Genomic DNA, 19,780 nt, shown 5'->3' on the forward strand with positions numbered 1-19,780 from the left:
ATTTTAAAAGCCACTCAGGTTTTAAAAAGCCTCTTTAACGAGTTCCTCAAAGAAAAGATGCAGTTAAGGATTTGTAATTCCCCTCATGCTGCCAGAAACCACAAACGTTATGTAAACAACCCGAGTTATCCTGAAAGTTTCATTTTATCGGGCTGTAGGTGTGGTGGCTCACACCGACTGCAGACTGAAACTCTTCCGTACTTAGTGCTATAATTAAAACTTTATTCAGTCATTTGTGATTTAGCTTCAGAATAAATAAGTGACGTCTGGATGAGGGAAAGTGTCACCAAGCTGAGACTGAATTCATCCCAGATTTCTCAGATTCTTTCCTCTCTTCAGCTTCTCCGTCCCGCTGTCTGGTTTGTCCCGAGCCGAAACGAAGGCGATACAAGCTCAGTCATGTTTTAAAGGCAGAGACGTTTTACTGGACTCACTGGCACACCCTGACTGGGACGACTGGAGCTCCTCCCGGGATGCTAAGAGTGGTTTCACACCTGATAGTCCGGTAGAGTCGGTTCAATTGGGGACCAAAATTGCAACATTTGCTACATTTTCTGAGTCAAACCAACCAAACCATTTGAAACACTGGTTCCCCTCCTCGCCTGTGGGGGCACTGCACCAAGAACCACTGATGAAACAAAGACACTAGCAAATGAGCGCAAAACTTTGTCAATAAACACAAATTTGCAATTGTAGTGCTTAAATTAAATAAAGAAAACAATTAAAATCCAGCGTGAAGAGGCGTGTTCACATGGTAAGTTATTAAAAACACATGCAGCGCCACAATCCTCCAACTACTTCCTGTCATCTTCATGGTTTGTGACAGATGAAACATCTGGTTGTTGATCATGTGCAAAAAAAGAGTTTAAATGGTAATAATGTGAAATAAACCAATTTCAATGTGGGCAAAAAATGAATAAATAAATAATAATAAAAAAAAACGTATCACAGCACCAGAAACAAGTTCTCTCTAAACTGGTGTGTTTCCATTAAGCAAATTTAGTTTAGAAATGTTAAATTGATCAATTATATGGTCAATGACAAAATGGTTGTAGGAATTCCCTTTTGTCATTTCTCCCGCTAGCGCTAAGCTAGCATGTTTGCTTTGGTTGTTTTTACCCAGAATGCTCTGCACTGTAGTCCACTTCCTGTTTTGGGAGCAGCCTCTGGTCTGCTTGGCGTTCACATATAAATTCAAACCACACGAGTTTAATTCAACCAAACTGTCACCGAGGTTTGGACCAGAGTTCTGGTTAGTTACGTGTTCACACCTCCCCAAACGGACCAGACTTTCTGGACTGAAGTTTGACTAGAGCAGAGTAAAAAGGACTCGTGTGTGTGTGTGTGTGTGTGTGTGCGTTTCAGTTTTGTACCTTCTCAGCCTCTTGGTTGCAGCGCTCGGTCCGGACCGTGAATTTGCGGACTTCCTCCTGGGATTTGGACGGGTCAGCCTTGGCATGCGTTTCCCTGGAAATGGCCGTCCACTCCTCCTTCTTGGCCTGATGGTAGCTTTTCTTACTGGACTCCACCTTGACGGACACAGATTTGATTTTCGATTAATTGTGCGGCTTTCATGCAAACTCATGTAAAAGACGCTTTTCATCATTTTAAATGAGAAAATAAAAATTTTGTTACCTGAAATGCAACAACATAGCATTTCTTTAGTGAACACTTGATAATTTGCAGCAAAGAATGAATCTCCAGCTAAAAAATACTTCTAACGTGAAAAACTCAACTCTTCCTGCTTCATTACAGTGTAGGACTGATCTGGTGATTATTTTTCAGGTTAACTAATTCATAATTTGATAGGAAAATGTGCTTCGTAGAGAATTTGTTAACAGAACTTTAACCAGGTGAAGCCAAATCTGCCACTAGAATAGTTCTGGGTGAAACATATTTACAGACAAAGTTTTTTTCCTTTTAAATGTAAAATCTAATTTTTTTTAGTAGATTTTTGGCTTAATTACTGCTCTGAGTGTGTTGTTTTTTCAGCAAATGCCCCTTTTTTGAGTCTGTATACTCCCGTTAACTAATCGATTACTAAATTAGTTGATTTCAACTATCGATTAATCATGATTAAAATGATTAATCATTTTCTAGAGATTCTATTTAGAGTATAAATGGAAGGAACCAGTCATGAATGGATGGGAAGTAACAGAGGGACTGTACAATAGGAATAGAAAGAAGGATTGATGGACAGATGGATGAAAGGACGGGTGGACAGACAGAAGCACCTCTTTCAGCTTGCGGACCCAGGGTTTCTGAGCTTTCCTGAACCCGTCGTCTGCGTCCTTCGTCTCCCTGAAGCCTCCCATCATCTGCTTGTGGAAAGCGTCCTTCTGCCAGTAACGGACTTTCTCGCTGTCCTCGCCCGCTAGCCGCTCCCGCAGCTCCATGTGCAGCTCGCTAAGGCGGTCGGCTGCCTGCATGAAGGCGTGCCACGCTTTCTCCAGAGTCCCGTACTGAGGGCCTGTTGGAGGAAAAACCGCTAAGCTAACGGTTTGACTTTTTGTGCAATTCTGAACAAAGGAGGTAAAAGTTTCCATTAATTAGTGGTGGACATCGTTAACTACAACATTAGCTGTTTTAACCCTAAAGCACTAAATATAAGCTTTGCTAGCATTAAAGCGCTACACCAACACAGCATTTAGCATAAGCTAACGCTAAAGCACTGGTGATATGGATTTAAAGTTTCATCACAATATTTTGTGGTATACTTATGATAATACTGACAATAAAAAGTATTGCTTCTTTAATAGGTAACTGTAAGGCTGTGAGTGAACAACAACTACAACTCTTGAAAAACATTCCCATTCGATTCTTTACAACACCATAGTTACATTAAAAAAGTGTGATCTGTATCACTAAACTACACAAATAGTCTTATTTTCAAATGTATTAATAGATCCGTAGTCTCACTGAGCCAACAGTGGAGAAAACAGTAAAAATCCCAACAATACAAACTGTTCTGCACAGTTCTAAAAGGAAAATCATTTTAAGAAATGTATCAAATTATAAACACTGTGATGACTTTATCAGGAAAAATTTAAGTTAGGGAAAGCAAAGTTAGCAAAAAGAGCTAAGCTAAAATTTAGCCCTGCTATTAGCACATTACTGCTGTTAGTAATTGGAACTTAACTCCCAGTTTTCTGACATCTAGAACTACAAACTCATCATTGCTACTGAGATGACGGACCTTTTTCAACGATGCCCCTCCACCTTTTGGACCAGTCGCTCAGCTGAATAGCGTAGCTCTTCTCGATCTTGGCTCTCTCCTGGAAGCAGCTAACGAGCTCGTTGCACAGCCGGTGGCCGTCATCGATCCGCTTCACCGTCCTTTTATAGTTACCCGGCTGCAGAAGCACAAAGACACAGAAATAAAATCACATAAGGAAGCTACAGTTTACGCAAAACCCAGTGACTTTAGCTCAGAAGCTAAAGGTGACCCACAATGCTTCCCTGAACAGGTTAGCATAGGTCTATGGTTTATGCAAAACATGTTTTTTTTTATTATGCACAAAGTCATTCTTCTATCATGAGATTTTACGCTCTCCAACTCAACATTTACACTCACGCCTGAAAGTGGCTGTAAACAGATGACCAATTATAGAACCGTACTTCTTTGAAAAGCAGAAGTGGAGCCTCCTACACAACCAATAGGAATGCATCAAGGAGTTTCTGGATGTCAACAACAAAACACTTGTCTTTTCCAGCAGCCATTGTACAGCGCATCCAGCAGTAAAACCAGCTGACCAAATGTGCTTGGGTTGCTAAGTAACGGGCAGAGCTGGGTTCTGGTTGCTAGGTAACGGCACAGTGCCTGGGCAATGTGATTTAACAAGTTTTTGAAACGCATCATTTTAAAGACACCAAAAAATATTGATTAATTGCCAATTTAATGACTGAGTGAGTTTTCTAAGCGCTTAGGTGGTTTTTTTTAGACGCAGTAGAAACCCAAACGGAAGCATAAAAACGTACAAAATATGATTTTAGCATGACAAACAAAGCAAAGCAAGGCAGCGAGAATGTGTCCTGGTATTAAATGTGTATTATTTGTACCTCCCAGAAGCTGTCGGAGCTGCCGAGGTCGCTGACGTCTCCGTTGGAAGACATGTTGGGGTCGGCCCTGCAGCACGGAATGATGGCGGCGGCACACGAGACTGCACAGAACGAAAGGGATTCACAGATTCAAAAGCAGCACATCACCTGGGAAGAGCTCTCTAATGCTGAGCCTTTAAACAGAACAACTTTAAAACAGAAGATCAACCTGTAGGGAGTTTCAACATAAAGAAACCGTAAAAAAGCTCTAAATTCAAAAACAAACCAGCAGATTGTACCAAAAAAAAAGTCATTTTCCAATCAATACAAGCAGTTTAAAACTCCTTAATTAGGGTGAACATAACTGTCAAATTGCTGTGATCCAATATTCCTAGAAGGTTCCTTGCATCAGTGTTGAACTTTTTCACATCTTGTCACATTTTAACCACAAATTTCAATGTATTTCTAATTTGACAGGCAAAAACAATGTGGTAAATTACTGAAAAGAGAAAAAAAATAAAATATTGATTATGTTTTATATGGTGTATGTCTCTAACAGAGGACTTAAGATGATTTCGAAACAAATCTATGCCACAATGTTCAGACTTTTATTTTTAAAATGGTAGTAATGCGCAATTTTCCCGTTTTGGAGAGACGCCCATTTGTGGATTTTTCTCTGGAGTGAGAAATTATTTAAAGAAAGTTCATGGATTTGTTTTGTAGAGTACATCTAAAATAATAGAAAGAAAATGCAATTTGTGATGCTGAAACAGTTGTTGGGATTTTAAAGCAGCCAATCAAGGAGCGGCATTAATTTTCCTCGATGCCGATTGGCTGCAACCCACACTGCAAAAACACAAACTCTTACCAAATCATTTTTGGTCTTTTTTCCAGTGCAAACATCTCAATACACGTGAAATAAAGCAAAACTAACTTGATAACTAATGCATATTGAGGCATATTGGGTGTTTAAACCATTAAAGGCATTTTTAAAAAGGGATCTTAAGTATTTGATAATTTCTGCAAAAATCAGAAGAGCGTCACCACAGAGACTCTCAAAGCTTATCGTTTGCATGATAGTACAACTGGTGCCTTTGACTGATGCTAATCCTAATCTAATCCCTGCTCAGAACACAATCCTTTTGGAAGAAGTAGCATTTCTGTTTCTGTTCATTTTCCTTCTGGCTTTAAGCTTCAGTAAATATCTGTGTCTGTAGGAAAACACAGAAGCAGCATTCAGCCTCTATGCACCACAAATCTGGACCAAACCTCCAGAAAACCACAACACAGCCGAAACAGAGTTTTTTTTATTTATTTATTTATTTAGAGTTGCTTTTAAACCATAATAATGGAACATTGATAAACATATTTGATGTGTATGGAGGATACATAATGTAATGTCTGTTATTAGCTTTGATAATTGTTGACAAGCTTTGGACACAAATTAGCCAAGACAAACCGCTAATCTGAGCTAGCCTTAAAAACAAATTATCCAAAACCAACTCTTAGGTTTCTTCAGGGTCGCTGTAATTCAGACAGTTACAAGAGCCATTTCCTGCCAACAGCCAGCTACAACAAATCTTTGAATAATCCGAATTGATATGAGTTACAACATTTAATTTCCCTTTGGGATCAAATTATCTACGGCCAACGGTTAAGATGAGCTAGCTATCTTGGAATACAAATTAACCGGGGCCGACATCAGTTAGCTACCTGAACAGAGTCATGACTTCAATCCTTTCAAATTGATCAGTTCCAATTTTCAGTTGGTGCAGGAAGATAATCTGCAGCAATTTACTCAATTATAGAAACAACAAAGGCTCCCAGTCTTTCCGTTTCTCTTTCTTCTTAAAGCTACTGTCTGAGGTGAATAGTTTTCGCATGAGATTGCGTTCTGCAAGGCTCAACTTGACTTCCCAGTTGTTTCACAACGCTCCCTCTCACTGTAAATAACTGCGTCGGTGCAGGGAGCAGGCCTCGGTGCAGCAGCGTAACCTTGGTGAGGATCTGCAGGGAGCGAAGCGCCGGCGGCTGTAAATAAACGCGGATGCTCCTTATGAGTTCTGCTACGACAACAAAAGCAGTCGGCAGCAGAAAGAATGTGGCACCACAAGCGAGAACCCGTGACTCATGGGCAATCATAGGTGTGTCTGTATCTGCGGAGACATGTGACGTCTAAGATTATCCCTAAAAGCTCAGGCTGATATTCAGAGACGGAGGGTAAATCTCACAGACCCACGGCCCAGTGGGTGTTTTTCCACAGATGGGTGTAAAATTTGCCAACAGCTGCAGAGACCTCTCCCTGCAACGTGCTGGAACCTGACGATGAGCTACTGCCTCCACCGTGGGTCACTAATCAAACGTTAAAACTCATTCACAACCACTGGAAGACATTACAAACTATTATGCAACAGTGGGTATGTTTGTATTAATAGCAAATTAATCAAAGGGAGCTAGAAAAACAGGACTGAGCAAATCAGAGCCATTATAGACTTTTAAAAAGGTGTGGGAGTGTAAACTGACTGCTGTTCACTCATTTTTAATCAAGCAGGTTTTATTTAGGTGACTTTAAATCAACCGAGGCCGACAGCTAATCTGATCTGGGTAGATAACTCAGATTATTTGTTTGCTTCAAAGTGTAGCTAGTTCATCTCAACGGTTGGCCTCAGCTCATTTGTATTCAAAGATAGAAAAATCAGATTAGCTGTTTGCTTGAGCTAATTTGTATTCAAGACTAGCTAGGTTTAGATTAGCTGTTGAATTCAGCTAATTTTTACTAAAATTAGCCGAGTTCAACAGCTAATTTTACTACCTAGACTACCTGGACTACGAAGTCCAGGTAGTTGTTGGCATCAGCTAATTTGTATTGGAAGCTAATTTGTATTCAAAGCTAGTTTGTACTCAAAGCTAGCCAACTCCAAGTAGTTGTTTGCCTAAGATCATTTGCATTCAAAGTGGACTGGCTTAGAGTAACTGCTGGCCTTCACCAATTTGTTTTCAAAGCCTTGCTAGCTTGGATTAGCTGTTGACTTCAGTTGTATTGCAAAATTAGCCATCGCTGGGTAGTTGTTGGCATCAGCTAATTTGTGTTGAAAGCTAGCTACCTAAGATTAGCTATTATGCTCAACTAGATTGTATTCAAAGCTAGCCAACTCTGGGTAGCTTGCCTCAATCTGCATGCAAAGCTAGCTAGCTCATGCTAGGTTTAAAATCCTCTTTTCAGAAGAAAAGGAAGTTTCCTTTTCAGTTTGAAATCAAGATCCCAGAGTCTGGAGGAAAACAGACATCAAGGCTGTGATCAAAGCTGCCTGGGTTTCCTCTCCACCTCAGCAGAACCACAGGCGGACCTCCATGCTACGCTGCATTGATGCAGTAACTCGTGCAGAAGAATCAGATAAAAACTACGTACAGTCTTTATTCATGTAAACCGTGTTCAAACATGCCAACACATGGATTGGTGTTTGAATTTGGCCTTTATCATGGAGGATTCCTCCAACAGAAAGCAACACAAATGAGGCACTGATCTGCCTGATCTCAGAGATTTTCCAGAGAAAATCTGAATCTGAAATATTTTCTAAGAAACCAGATGAGCAATCTGTGGAATATGAATGATAAAAGTGACTGAATCACTGAGGTTGGTTAACACACACACCTCTGAATCAGTTTAAACACAAAGAAGAAACTAAATAATATGAAAATGTATCCAGTCTTTTTGCAAAAGTTCAGATTTTCTTAATTTTAAGACATAAAATAGAAATAAAATAGTGGCTCTTAAAAATTGCAGCTCTAAATGAGTTTCATTTAGCTGGTCCAGGGGGAAATTGGCTCTTTCGATGGTAAAGGTTGCAGATTCTTTAATTAGAAAACAAGTTGCATGAAATTAAACTCTGTGTTGGCTGAGAAACTAAAATAACTGTGTCACATGTTGCTGCAACATCTGAGACCAACAACCTTCAAAAGCTGAAGTAGCGACACTCAAATGTGTTATTTTCTAAACTGAAAACATTTTTTCTTTTAAAAGTTTTTCCATTCTTAAATGCTCTAAAAGTTGGTTTGCTACAAAAACACATCAAGTACAGAAAATCCTTGATTGGGCCACAGCTGTATCCATAGATATCAATAAGACGCTCAATTTATCTGATTCTTATCAACTGACAAGGTATTGATTAACTGATAGGAAGGCAGATAAACAGACTCAATTGTTTGTTTTTTTGTGGAATAAATGTTTACTCATCGGTTGTTTCTGTCACATCAAACCCAAAACAAATGAAGGACTTTAGACATTAAACCAAAGTTTAAATCCTGTCTGCCATGGAAACTTTAAAAAAAATAATTTCTGGAGTCCCAAGTTCCCATTCAAAGTTTTATAATTTTGAATTCTTGTTTTCTTCTGACATTAAAATATTATAATTGATACAACTTAAATTTTGTGTTTTAAAAAACAAAAAGGAAAACGGGACATCTAAAGAGACGGATGTTCCAGAAATTTCATGCATTTTCTGGAGATGCTGAGAGGAAAATGTTTCGTTTTTGACTTTACAACCTAATTATGGAATAAAATTCTCCAGTTTTGCTCTTCCACACAGTTTGATTATTCAGAACAGTTAATAAATATTCACACTTCTGCAGATGTATCAATGAAAGGTCCATCAACAAGTCGTATAAAAACCAAGAGGAGACATGCTAACGCTAGGCTAACACGTCAGCTAACAACTCTTTGTGAAGCAAATTAGCCTTTAAGTTTGTTTTTATTTCACAGAAAACAAAATATTTGTAATTAAGACTAATTACAAATAAATTTCTGAAACTTGCACAAACATTTGAGAGTCAAGGCAACAACCTTATCTGCAAGAGCCTGACACACTGCAAAAACAAAATCTTACCAAGTATTTTTGGTCTAGTTTCTAGTGAATATTTTAGCATACTTAAAATAAGAAAAACTAACTCCGAAGAAACTTCTGAGCAAAACATAGGAGCTTGTTTTAGGTAAATAATTCCTTAATATTGACAAAAAAGTACTTATGCCACTGGCAGATTATTTCACTTTCAACATGGTAAAATGTTTTGCTACAAGTGAAATAATCTGCCAGTGGAACTAATACATTTAATTTTTACTTAAAACAAGATCCTATATCTTTCTGAACAGTTGCATGTGAGATAGTTCATTTGAAATAAGACAAAACTAAGATATTTACACTGGAAACTAGACAAAAATACTTGGCAAAATTTAGTTTTTGCAGTGTAATTACTAACCTACAGTTGAGCCAACACTTTAACAAATGTTGGTAATGAAAGAAATAAAAGCAGAAACATGAATTTGAGTTTGTACTTTTTGTCATACGCTGCAAAAACACTTAAAAAGTTAGTTGTAAGTGAGTTTTATCTTATTTAAAAAGTAAAAACAAGAAACTGGACCAAAAATACTCGACATTTGGTGTTTTGCAGTATGAAACGCAGTTTCATGTTGAATCTATGGAATAATTGTTACAGTAATTTTTAAACCACCGCCGATCAGAAGAGCAAAGAGGATCAGAACCGATTCCAGGTCACAATCTGGAGATCAGCCGGCTGAGGCGAGAGAGAAAGCTGGCGCAGACGGAGATTCTTGATGCTTTATTGAAAAGTGGGTCAGGCCAGTGAGGAGGAGGAGGAAGGCGCGACGGACCGGACCTCATAAGCTCCGGTGTCAAACTCACGACCATTAATCTGATTAACGTAAACGAACATCTCCCCTGCCCTAAAGCTGCGCTGCATTCCAGAAAAGGCTTCAGTATTTACAGATACGGCGACCTGGAGGCTTAAAAATACCCAGAAAAGCAAACAGCAGATGGAACCCGTTTGCTGCCGCCAACAGAACCAGCTGTGGAGCTTGTGAAATTAGAGGCTCCACGTCTGAGGAGAGATGATTGCCGGTGGCAAAAATACTCCAAACTGAACCCTAAATTCAGGCTTCGCTCCAATCTGACAAGAGCGACTGAAGCCGAACATTAAAAACGTTTCATCACAACGAGCAGAAAACCAGAGCAGGCGATAAATTATCAGAGGTTATCGCGATAAACGATTATATTGGTGTTTTGAGACCATTTTCAACATAATGCTAATAATGCATCAATGAACTTTAAATTCTAATCAATATTCAATTCTAACTGTAAGACATTTTAAATATCCAAAATAAATAAAAAACAACAAATATAATGAATTATAAAAACACCAAACTGAAGATTTATCATCCAGTTTTTGGTAGAAAGAGAAAAATGCTAAATCATGCAAATGGGAATTATTGAGCTAATTTTAATTTAATGCAACGGGTCTACACTGCAAAAACAAAATATTTCCAACTATTTTCGGTCCAGTTTCTAATAGAAATATCTTACTACACTTCAAATAAGGAAACTAACTCAAGTAAGTTTTCAACAAGATGTAGGAGCTTATTTGGAGTCAATTATTCCTTAATATTTATCAAAAAGGATTTATATGACTGGCAGATTATTCACTATACAGGAAAATATCCAAGATATTTGACTAGAAATGTACTGAAATTACTTGGTAACATTTTGTGTTTTTGCAACGATAGAGTAACTCATCACTGTCTGGTTAAGATCAATTTAAAGCTGTGATTTCTTAACATGGTTTTTAATCAGAAAACTGAAAACTCAAAGTGCGAGCTGCCCCTCCCCCACCTGCTGCTGCTGCTCACAGCAAATCAACAAGCTGAAAGAAACAATCCAAACTTTTCCCCCGCAGCTGAAAACGACAAATCAAACCGGTTGGAGAGATTTCTGGACAAAAGTAGCTCCAGCAGTTCTAAAACTGCTCAACATGATGCTGCCACCGCCATACTTAGCATTTGGGATAGTGACTTAACACTTGGTCATTAATGCTAAAAATGAACGTCTGAGCATTTTCAATCTGTTTTCTGGCTGCTTATGTTCCTTTTGGAGTGATGGCTTCTTCCTGCCTGAACGGCCTTTCAGCCAGAATCGACACAGGACGAGTTTCTCTAAGCAAATTCTGGCAGTTTGTCACAAAGTATTTTGCATTTTTTCTGGGGTTGATGTGCCTAATTATGTTCATTTTCCTGAACTAATGCTGGTCGTTTTCAACCTAAATCAAAGTCTGACTATAACAGGAAAAGATGTATTAAAACATAGGGAATGTTTTAATACAAGAGACGCGTACTTACAGGTCTACTTGCAGAGAAAATGACAAAGTACTTTATAATCTTGAGTTAGAGTTTGCTGATTAGCAAACGGCAAACTAGCATCACAGTTTGTCTTGGCAGATCGACAGGTGAGTCACTTTAAAAGTAAACCAGCTTAAAACTGAAAATAAACGTCTGTTACCCCCAGAACAGGTTCTAGTTATGATGCCGCAGAGGTTAGTCAGGAAAGACAAAAGGTACGTTGTTTGAAAACTGTAGCTGTGCGAGAGGTAAATAGTTCACATTTCTCAAAGTTACACAGACTCAGAATTACAGGTCCTTCAAATTATTCACATTCTGTTATGTTAAAAACAACTTTCAATGATAAATCAAGACATTGGAGATGCTTTTCTTCAGCACTGACAGAATCTGGTCAAAATTAATCATATGAATAAATGGAGATAAATAAATACAGGATAAATGGAGGACTGGGCAATACGGCTAAAGAACTTATTACAATAATTACTGATTAGTTTGTTTCAAATATCTGAAATATTGCCAACCTGGTGGCTTTTATCCACAGTTAACGCCACAACGTTGGTTTCTATTTTTCAGCAGTTATGAGGCACAGTTGGGAAACTTGAAACTGCTGCGTCACTTATACTCAGCAGGTTGTTGCTAGGCAACCAAAGTTTGGGGGGGAACTTGAAACTGTTACCCAGCAGGTTGTTGCTAGGCAACCAAAGAGCGAGTGAGTGAGTTGATTCCACAGTGAGTAAAGTTGGGAATGCTATGCGGTTCTGGATCGAAGTTCAGTGAATATTCCATCAGCTGTGCGATCTATTGATATTGACGACGAATCCATCGCGATATATCTTATTGATTTATTGTCCAGTCTTGGATAAACGTAGAAGAAAACCTGTTAAAGGTTGGAAAAGTCTCCATAACCGCGCTATATTCAGGTATTGAACATACATAGCTGTTTAATAAAAACAAATAACTCTACCATATTGTATGAAATGATTTTCATGGTACACATGAAAAGTTTTCATCCAAATGAACACACCAATCTGCCCCTGGACTTTGTTTTTAACATGCCAAACCCATAGGGGGCAGAGTAGCGCAAAGCTAAAACCAATGTAGGCCAATCAGATCGCTTCAAAACAACCACGACTTCCTGTTAGGAAGTAAACATGGTGCCAGGAAATTCATTTGTGTGGACAGATATGTAGGTTAAGCCACTTTTAAACAGCGTATATAAAGATAAAAAATATAATAACATATGCACCATTTGCCACCATTTCCCCATCTACACATGCAAACAAGTACAGAGTTCTCTCAAATCTCCACTTTCATAAATAATCGTTTTAGTGACAAATTAGAATTTTTGTGTGGATGAAAGGCCAAAATGCATAAACATGTTTTTGTTTTCCCAGATACCTGGCTGTGTGTGGATGTGTATGGACTATGTATGGACAGCTATGTGTGGACGAGGTCTTGATCACTTTGGATCTCCAACAAATACATCCAACTTTGTGGTCAGAAAGTGACGAAACTTATTTTTGTAAGGAACAAGAAGACATATGTTCACCATAAGATGCACCTTGTTAGATTTAAAACATCACATATAAATAAAACAAGTAGAAATAAACAGTAGTCATGCAACACAAACGTTAGCATGCTGTAGCCAAGTGGATGCCAAAGTCAAGCAGGACTTACCTTATCAGAGACGAAAATACAAATGGACAGATGTCCAAACAGAAGACGGCCTGTTTCTCCAGCAGCCTGAGAGGCAAAGCGGTCGGGACAGAAGGAGGAAGAGTCCACAGAGGCAGCGGAGAGAAAACAGAGGGTTGTTAGCGAAGCAGCAAGCGGTTAGATTAGCCCAGAAGGAGCCGCTGCTTTATGGCCCGGTGCCGGCTGGAGGGTGGCACATTCTGGGAGGCCGAGCGAAATACCACACATGAAGCCTGGAGCGGAAACTTAATGAAGCAGCCAAAGAGCGGCGGAGCTTAGCAGCAGAGGTCAGAACGGCTAGCTCACGCCTCTGGTACAGCAAACCTGCAGGAGGACCACTTCAGGTTGGAAAGAGAGAGAGTCAGCCATCTTTTATTAAAGCGTTCAGCAAAAACAGATTAAAAACCAGACCTGCAACTAGTTACATTTACTTTGTTAATTCTTCTTTTTGGGAGTGTTTTTACTACACCTTTTACTTTTACTTTATTTATTATGAAGTATTTCTACTTTTACTTGAGTAAATTTTTGGATTTTCTACCAACTGAATTAAAAACCAAACATGTTTTAACGAAAAATTCACCAGACACAGACGCACACCTGCTGTTTCTGTTAAAGTTTCAAAAGTTTTTCATTAAAAGAAACCGATTTGGAAAATGTTTCGTTTGCCTGATTTTTTATTTTTGTTACTCATTTGAATTATTGTCATTGAAGTCCTTAAAATACCAAAATTTCAACTTAACTTTATGTTTTGATTCGTCTGATGATGTAATTTTAATATTAAATGATTGATAATTTGATCAGCACTTGACTAGTTGGCATGTTTGTTTTTCAAACGGCTTCATAAAACAACAGGAAAATAGACCCAAAAAAACCAAAACCATGACTGCTGATTTAATTGAAGTGAACTTTAAATAAATAAAAAGTTCCTTCCCATCAGAGCAAGACAACACACACATCTGCATTATTGAACAATTCCCTTTTGCCCACAGATCAGTGAAGCTCAACTGAGTCGTTCTGCCTGCAGCCCGGCGCTGACAGGGAATCAAACGAGAGAAGAAGAAAACACAGCCGACTCAGCACAGCCCTTGAAAGATGTACTCTCTTTCTTCCCACACACACACACAGCTGTTCCTGAAGCTCATCTCTGGCCAGAAACGCATCACTGGAGCCACTGTGGGCCGGTACCGCCTCCGGCCCGGATAGACTCAACCTGCTGCGGCTGCCAGAGATTAGAGCAGCTCCTGAACAGCCATTCTCAGACAGACATGAGATTTTAACCCTCAAACTGCAAAAAAAAAGAGCAAAAAACAAGTATTTCTGTCTAGTACAAATATCTTAGAACGCTTGAAATAAGACAAACTTACAAGTAACTTTCCAGCAAGAAAAGAAAGCTCGTTTTAAATCAATAATTCCTTTACATTGTTGAAACAGTATTATTATTCAACTTATAGCAAGACATTTTCCCTTGTTTAAGTGAAATTAACTTCCAGTGGAACTAGAACTTTCTCATCATTATTAAAGAGTTATTGACTTACGTTCTTATATTTTGCTACAAAGTTGCATGCAAGTTTGTACTAAGACTTTCACTAGAAACTAAAAATGCTTGATAAGATTGTGTGTTTTTGGTAGAACCAGCTGGAATGTGCCGGCGCTCTGCTCGGGTTGCTAGGTAACGGGGCTGGGCTCTGCTCGGGTTGCTAGGTAACGGGGCTGGGCTCTGCTCGGGTTGCTAGGTAACAGCGCAGTGCCAGTTGAACGTGACTCAACAATCTGGAGGTTTTTGAAACAGTTCATTTTCCACACAAACTTGTTACTTGTAAGTTACTTAAATGTTTTCCAAGACATTTTCAATAGAAACTAAACCAAAAATACATGGTAAGATTTTGTAGTATAACAGGAGAGGGTATAAAGAGCATCATATTGAAATTAGAGCTGAAATGATTAATTGATTACTGAAATAATTGTCAAATAATTTTGTAATCGTTAATAGTTAATTAGAGTATACAGACTCAAATAAAGGCAATTTGCTGAAAGAACATCAGAGCAGTTTTTTTTTATCAGATTAATCGTCAGAATAAAATAATCGTTACTGGCAGCCCTGATTTAAATGTCATTCCATCTTTAAACATGAAAAACAAAACCCTATGCAGTTTTTATCTGCATGCAAAATTACAGTCAGACTGTTGCACACTGGTTTGTTTATGGCATGCTTCAAATAAAATGCAAATTTCACAATGAAATGAAATACATTCATGCCAACAGGATAACAGGATTTTTAATGTTTTGAAGCAACAGAAACATCGGATGATCTGATAAAAAAAGAGCAGGAAAACAAACTGATGTTTGATTTAAAATGAAGCCTAAATCAGGGGTGTCCAACGTGCGGTTCAGGGGCCAGTTGTGGCCCTTGGATTGCTTCTGTGCAATCATCATACAAATGGACATCATACAAATGATGTCCAACATAATTTTCTAACAGAAAAATGTAAAGTACAACACAAAGTATTTGTCTTTTTATACTAAAGTTTTAACAAAAGTTAAAACCAAGTTTATCCAGAAACTTTAATGAAAAGCTAACTTTGCACAACTCAAATCAGCTTTTATTATTTCTTACACTTGGTTAAATGTAGCAAAAATTTTGATAGAAAGTGACCCAAATCCTGTTTGTATTACTGAAAATACCTCTATTCAGTCAAGCTCAAAAGAAACTGAAGGATTTATTAAGAATCTACGACGCATGTTTGAGCCTTAAAAAACTTTAGATTTCAGCCAAAAAACAAGGAAATATCAGAGACCCAAAAGTTAGAGGTTTGCAAGGAAAAAAAAGTTGAGATTTTGAAATTAGTGCCATAAATCTTTTTACAAAAGAAACTTGAAAATTTCTGACATCACAAAATTTCTGAGTTTTTGGCAGAAATTTACTCCTTTTTTCCCCCACCTACAATATGATGCACTGTTGTAAAAATCCCGTTCAAGTTTTGGATTTGATTTTAGGTTTTTTGGTCAGCGGCTATTTTGGAGTTGACAATTTTGGCCCACATGGCAAAAAGTTTGTACACCCCTGCTTTAAATCTAGACATCTATGTTGAGTTGAACTTTAACCCGTTTTCTCAGTTAGCTTTGTAACTGTGGCAAGTGATGTAACTGTTAAAGGCCACAAATCACGATGGAGAACAACAACAAACACACAGAAAGCCTTTCTCCAGCCGTTAGCAGAATAAATCCCTCAGGGAGATTTAAAAAGATCTGCGGCGGCACAAAGCCTTCCAGGTTTTTTTAGCTCATTGTTTTTATTTTCAGGAGGTTCGCTGAGCCTCTTTGCTCACAACAACCCAAAAATAAATCTGGAGCTCCCAGGGTTGGAGTTGCTCCTCTTTCTGTTCTGTAACACAGCAGAGCGCGCTGACAGACAGAGACTTATCAATGTTTAGATTTTATTTTAATCCATCTGCCTACAGATTAATAACTCCCATAAAGCCCCTCAGTATCTTTGTAAATCTGCATTGCATCAGCTGAACCCGCTGCAGCCCCCCAGCGCAGAGTATCGACGGCTGCGTCTGAAGCTACAGCGCGATCCGCCATATTGATTCTCCTCTGTCACATAAATGCTGATTGGGCGACTTCTGGAGCGCCTGAAGAGACGACCATCGATCCCTGAACTTAAAAAAAAGAAAACAACCTTCAACCTGAAGATTTATTGCCAAATGTATTTTGTTTTTTTTTGTTTGTTTTTTTTGTCTATAGGCAACAAACGGAGCTTAAATAAAAATGGTTAAAGGGACGTTCTGTCAAAATTTTCACCACATCTGAATGAAAATTTCTGCTTTGGATGCAAAAACGATATTTAATTTTAATAGTTTGCATTCCTATGTGAGACAAAATCTTCTGAAAAGTTGATTGCAGATGCATATTTTGGTTTGAATGTTCAAGCATCCATGAAAGGAATGTTATTGCATTCAGGCAATGAGTTATTTTCATTTTTGAATGCAGTTTTACTGTATAAAAAAGATTTACTTGGATACATGAAACAGCTAAATGTGCCATTTTTTAATCTGATTAATCGTGAGAATAATCAATTAAATAATTATTTGACACCTTAATTTATATTTTAAACTCACAATTTGTTTCTAAATGTGTGTGTGTGTGTGTGTACAAGAAACAACTAAAACTTAAATAAAAATACTTAAAGGAAATTCCTGTCAAAGTTTGCACCAGATTTGAATGAAAATTTCTGTTTTGGATGCACAAAAGTTTGGATAGTTTTGAATCAAAGCCAATTTAGTGGAGTTCCTGTGTGACACAAAACAACCAAATGAAAACTTGTGCAAAGTGAAATAACCTTCACATCAACAATTTAAAGCTAAATTAGTGTTAAGATGGAGGTCTAATCAAATTTGTAGATAAAAAAAAAGAAAAATCAAGCAGAGCTCTTCTTCTGGAAATGCATAAATCCTTCCAAAAATCTAGAAAATAATTACCAGAAGTTGCATCTTTCCAACTAATGTGCATATTTTGTTCTTTGCTATGTAAAATCTACATTAAAAGAGTATAAATGACTAAACAGCTGCAGCAAAAACCTGCTTGACTCGATTTAGAGGTAAAAACTTCAAACTGTATGTTTAAAGTAAGAGGAAAGAGAACATGCAAAATATTAAATAATTTCAAATTAAGTTTTTCAGCTCAGTTATCAGATCAGGTGTTTTTTATTGTTGATTTAGCCAAATTAAAGATTTTTCTATTTGATTTTGTTGGACCTATAAGTTAAAGTTCAACCAAAACCTGTTTTAAATTGGGTCATGTTGAGTTGGGATTTTTTCTTCCACAAAAAATATCCAGGTGCTTCTGTCCCACCCTGAAGAAAAAAAAATACTGCCAACTCTGCTTTGTGGTAATCTGAGTTGATGACATCACAAGAGACAAGAATGGACCTGATCAGTCTACATTAATCAAAGAAATTAACTTATTTCTTACTTTTCCCCTGTTAAAAATGTGTTTGAAACTTATTTAAAATCCGTTCTTCTGTTTGCTGGAGATTAACAGAACACAGTTAAAACCATTAGAAGCAAATATTTTATAAAGAAAAAATATGAATAATGGTGAAAAAAGGTGCAAACTTTAAAAGAGTTAGATACATTGCCTTATGTGATGTCATCACAACGTGGACACATTTTCGGGTCATTTATACACATCGATTCATGTTTTTATGTTTTAAAAAAGCAAAAATAAACAGAAATGCGGATCTTGACATGTTTTATAGGTTATAAGCTGCATCTAGAAAGAGTCTGGTCAGTTTTCTATCAGAGTCATACTGGCAGCTTTAAAATGTGACTTTCTGAAAGGTTTAGTTTTGAGGTTCTCCAACTTTCAGACTCCAAACTAAAACACAAGAGAAGCAATGAGAGGGAAAAGCCATATGCAGATATCCAGGTGAGAAGGCTTACCTGTTTAACTCCGCGCTGGCGGAACAAACCAAACTGAATCCTCCAGCAGCCTCAAGCTCTTCTTATTTAGCCGTAAAACGTCGATATTCGCCTTAAAGCACGCCGCCTGGCTTCTGAATTCACACCTCCACAAACTGCGACATCCTGCAGGTTTTACTCCGTCGACAGTCGGCCCCCTTCAGCCATTTATGCCGACCTCAAACCTCCTGATCCGGCGACAGAACTGCGGACTTTTCCTCTTCGCTCCGGTTTAAAATAGAAAAAGAGTCGAATTTTATGCTTCCTACGGAGGTAAAAGAAGTTTGTTTTCGTCACAGGGGAATTAAATGTTGCTTCCCCTGCTGATAGTGAGCGTCTACCCCCTCCGAGCCTGCTGGCGTTTCTGTAATCAGATGCTGCTCACCACAATATCCATTCATCCTATTACAGAGCTTAACCCTTCACTGACTGCTGCAGGGTTTAATGCTGCCTTACAGGACCGTAGGAATTTTCACTTCTCTGAGCGTTGTTTTTAATTAAAGAGGGACAACAATATGATATAAGGTTTCACTTCACAAAAATATAATCTCCAAATAACTAATTTAAGTGCAATCAAACCATAGTCATTTTCAAGTCCATGTGTATGGAGCTAAATTGGGGCAATAAAGTTTGTTCAAAAGAAAAAAAATAGTTATGAAACTGAAAAAATATTTTGAAATCGAAATACAAGATTTGAAACTGGAAAAAGAAATCAGCAAAAAAGTTTTGACAGAAAAGCAATTTAACCAAAAAAAACGTTTCGAAGCTGAAAAAACTGTGACTGAAAAATATTTTGAAAGCAAAGGTTTGAAACTAGGAAAAAAACTGTTCAAAAGTACTTTTCAGATTCAAGTATTTTTTTTCTTTTCAAAAACGTTTATAGCCCCAATTTAGCTCCGTACAAGCGTTCAGTCTCAACTATAAATGCAATTCCATACAATAGTGACACAGTCTCTGAAAAATACAGCAAATATTTATTGCAGCATATTGTTTGAAACTACAAAAATGAAACTGGATTTATAACCTGCATATGTTCATTTCTTCTTTATTAATTTTTAGTCTGGCATTTCTCCTGACACAATAATACAAAAGGAACACAAATTAGGCAGAAAAGGCGGGAGTTTCCATATAAACCGGTGAATAAACAATTTCAGTATCTCTTGTTCTCATCGTTGTATCAGAGCTAACAGAGGTTGAGCTAACATGTTGGGTTTTCTGGAAGAAATTTTTGAAACCCCTCAAAATTTCTACCATAACTTTCAAGATTTAGTTATGTATTTATAAACACAAAATAGTGTGTTTTGAAGCTATTCTATCATCACTTTTCCCAAATTTCTTCATAAATCGTTAGAAGCCATCTCAGGATTAGGTATTTATCAACTGCAAAAACTAAAAGAAAAATAAA

At 37.7% G+C, this 19,780-nt stretch overlaps 1 protein-coding gene and 1 long non-coding RNA gene across 3 annotated transcripts in view; one reads left to right on the top strand and one right to left on the bottom strand.

The window, feature by feature from the left end:
* Positions 1-322, top strand: part of LOC106953212 (uncharacterized) — a 4,136-nt gene extending 3,814 nt beyond the window's left edge. The window contains exon 2 of the long non-coding RNA XR_001426158.1: positions 19-322. This is a non-coding gene — a long non-coding RNA (uncharacterized LOC106953212). The remainder of the gene's footprint in view (positions 1-18) is intronic.
* Positions 1-18,774, bottom strand: part of pacsin3 (protein kinase C and casein kinase substrate in neurons 3) — a 31,069-nt gene extending 12,295 nt beyond the window's left edge. Inside the window, exons 1-6 of one of the 2 annotated variants that reach the window (XM_015041812.1) lie at positions 18,358-18,774; positions 12,899-12,964; positions 4,060-4,160; positions 3,197-3,353; positions 2,235-2,470; positions 1,374-1,529 (exon numbers count right to left, since the gene is read on the bottom strand). In XM_015041812.1, coding sequence (XP_014897298.1) covers positions 1,374-1,529; positions 2,235-2,470; positions 3,197-3,353; positions 4,060-4,113 — 603 coding nt within the window. In that variant the 5' untranslated portion in view covers positions 4,114-4,160; positions 12,899-12,964; positions 18,358-18,774. The remainder of the gene's footprint in view (positions 1-1,373; positions 1,530-2,234; positions 2,471-3,196; positions 3,354-4,059; positions 4,161-12,898; positions 12,965-18,357) is intronic. The other variant, XM_015041813.1, reaches the window with a different exon arrangement.
* Between the last annotated feature and the right edge of the window lie 1,006 nt (positions 18,775-19,780).

The sequence above is a fragment of the Poecilia latipinna genome, unplaced genomic scaffold, assembly GCF_001443285.1.
Source record: "Poecilia latipinna isolate Pla-1442-1.1 unplaced genomic scaffold, P_latipinna-1.0 Scaffold569, whole genome shotgun sequence".
In the NCBI taxonomy this organism is placed as follows: Eukaryota; Metazoa; Chordata; class Actinopteri; order Cyprinodontiformes; family Poeciliidae; genus Poecilia; species Poecilia latipinna.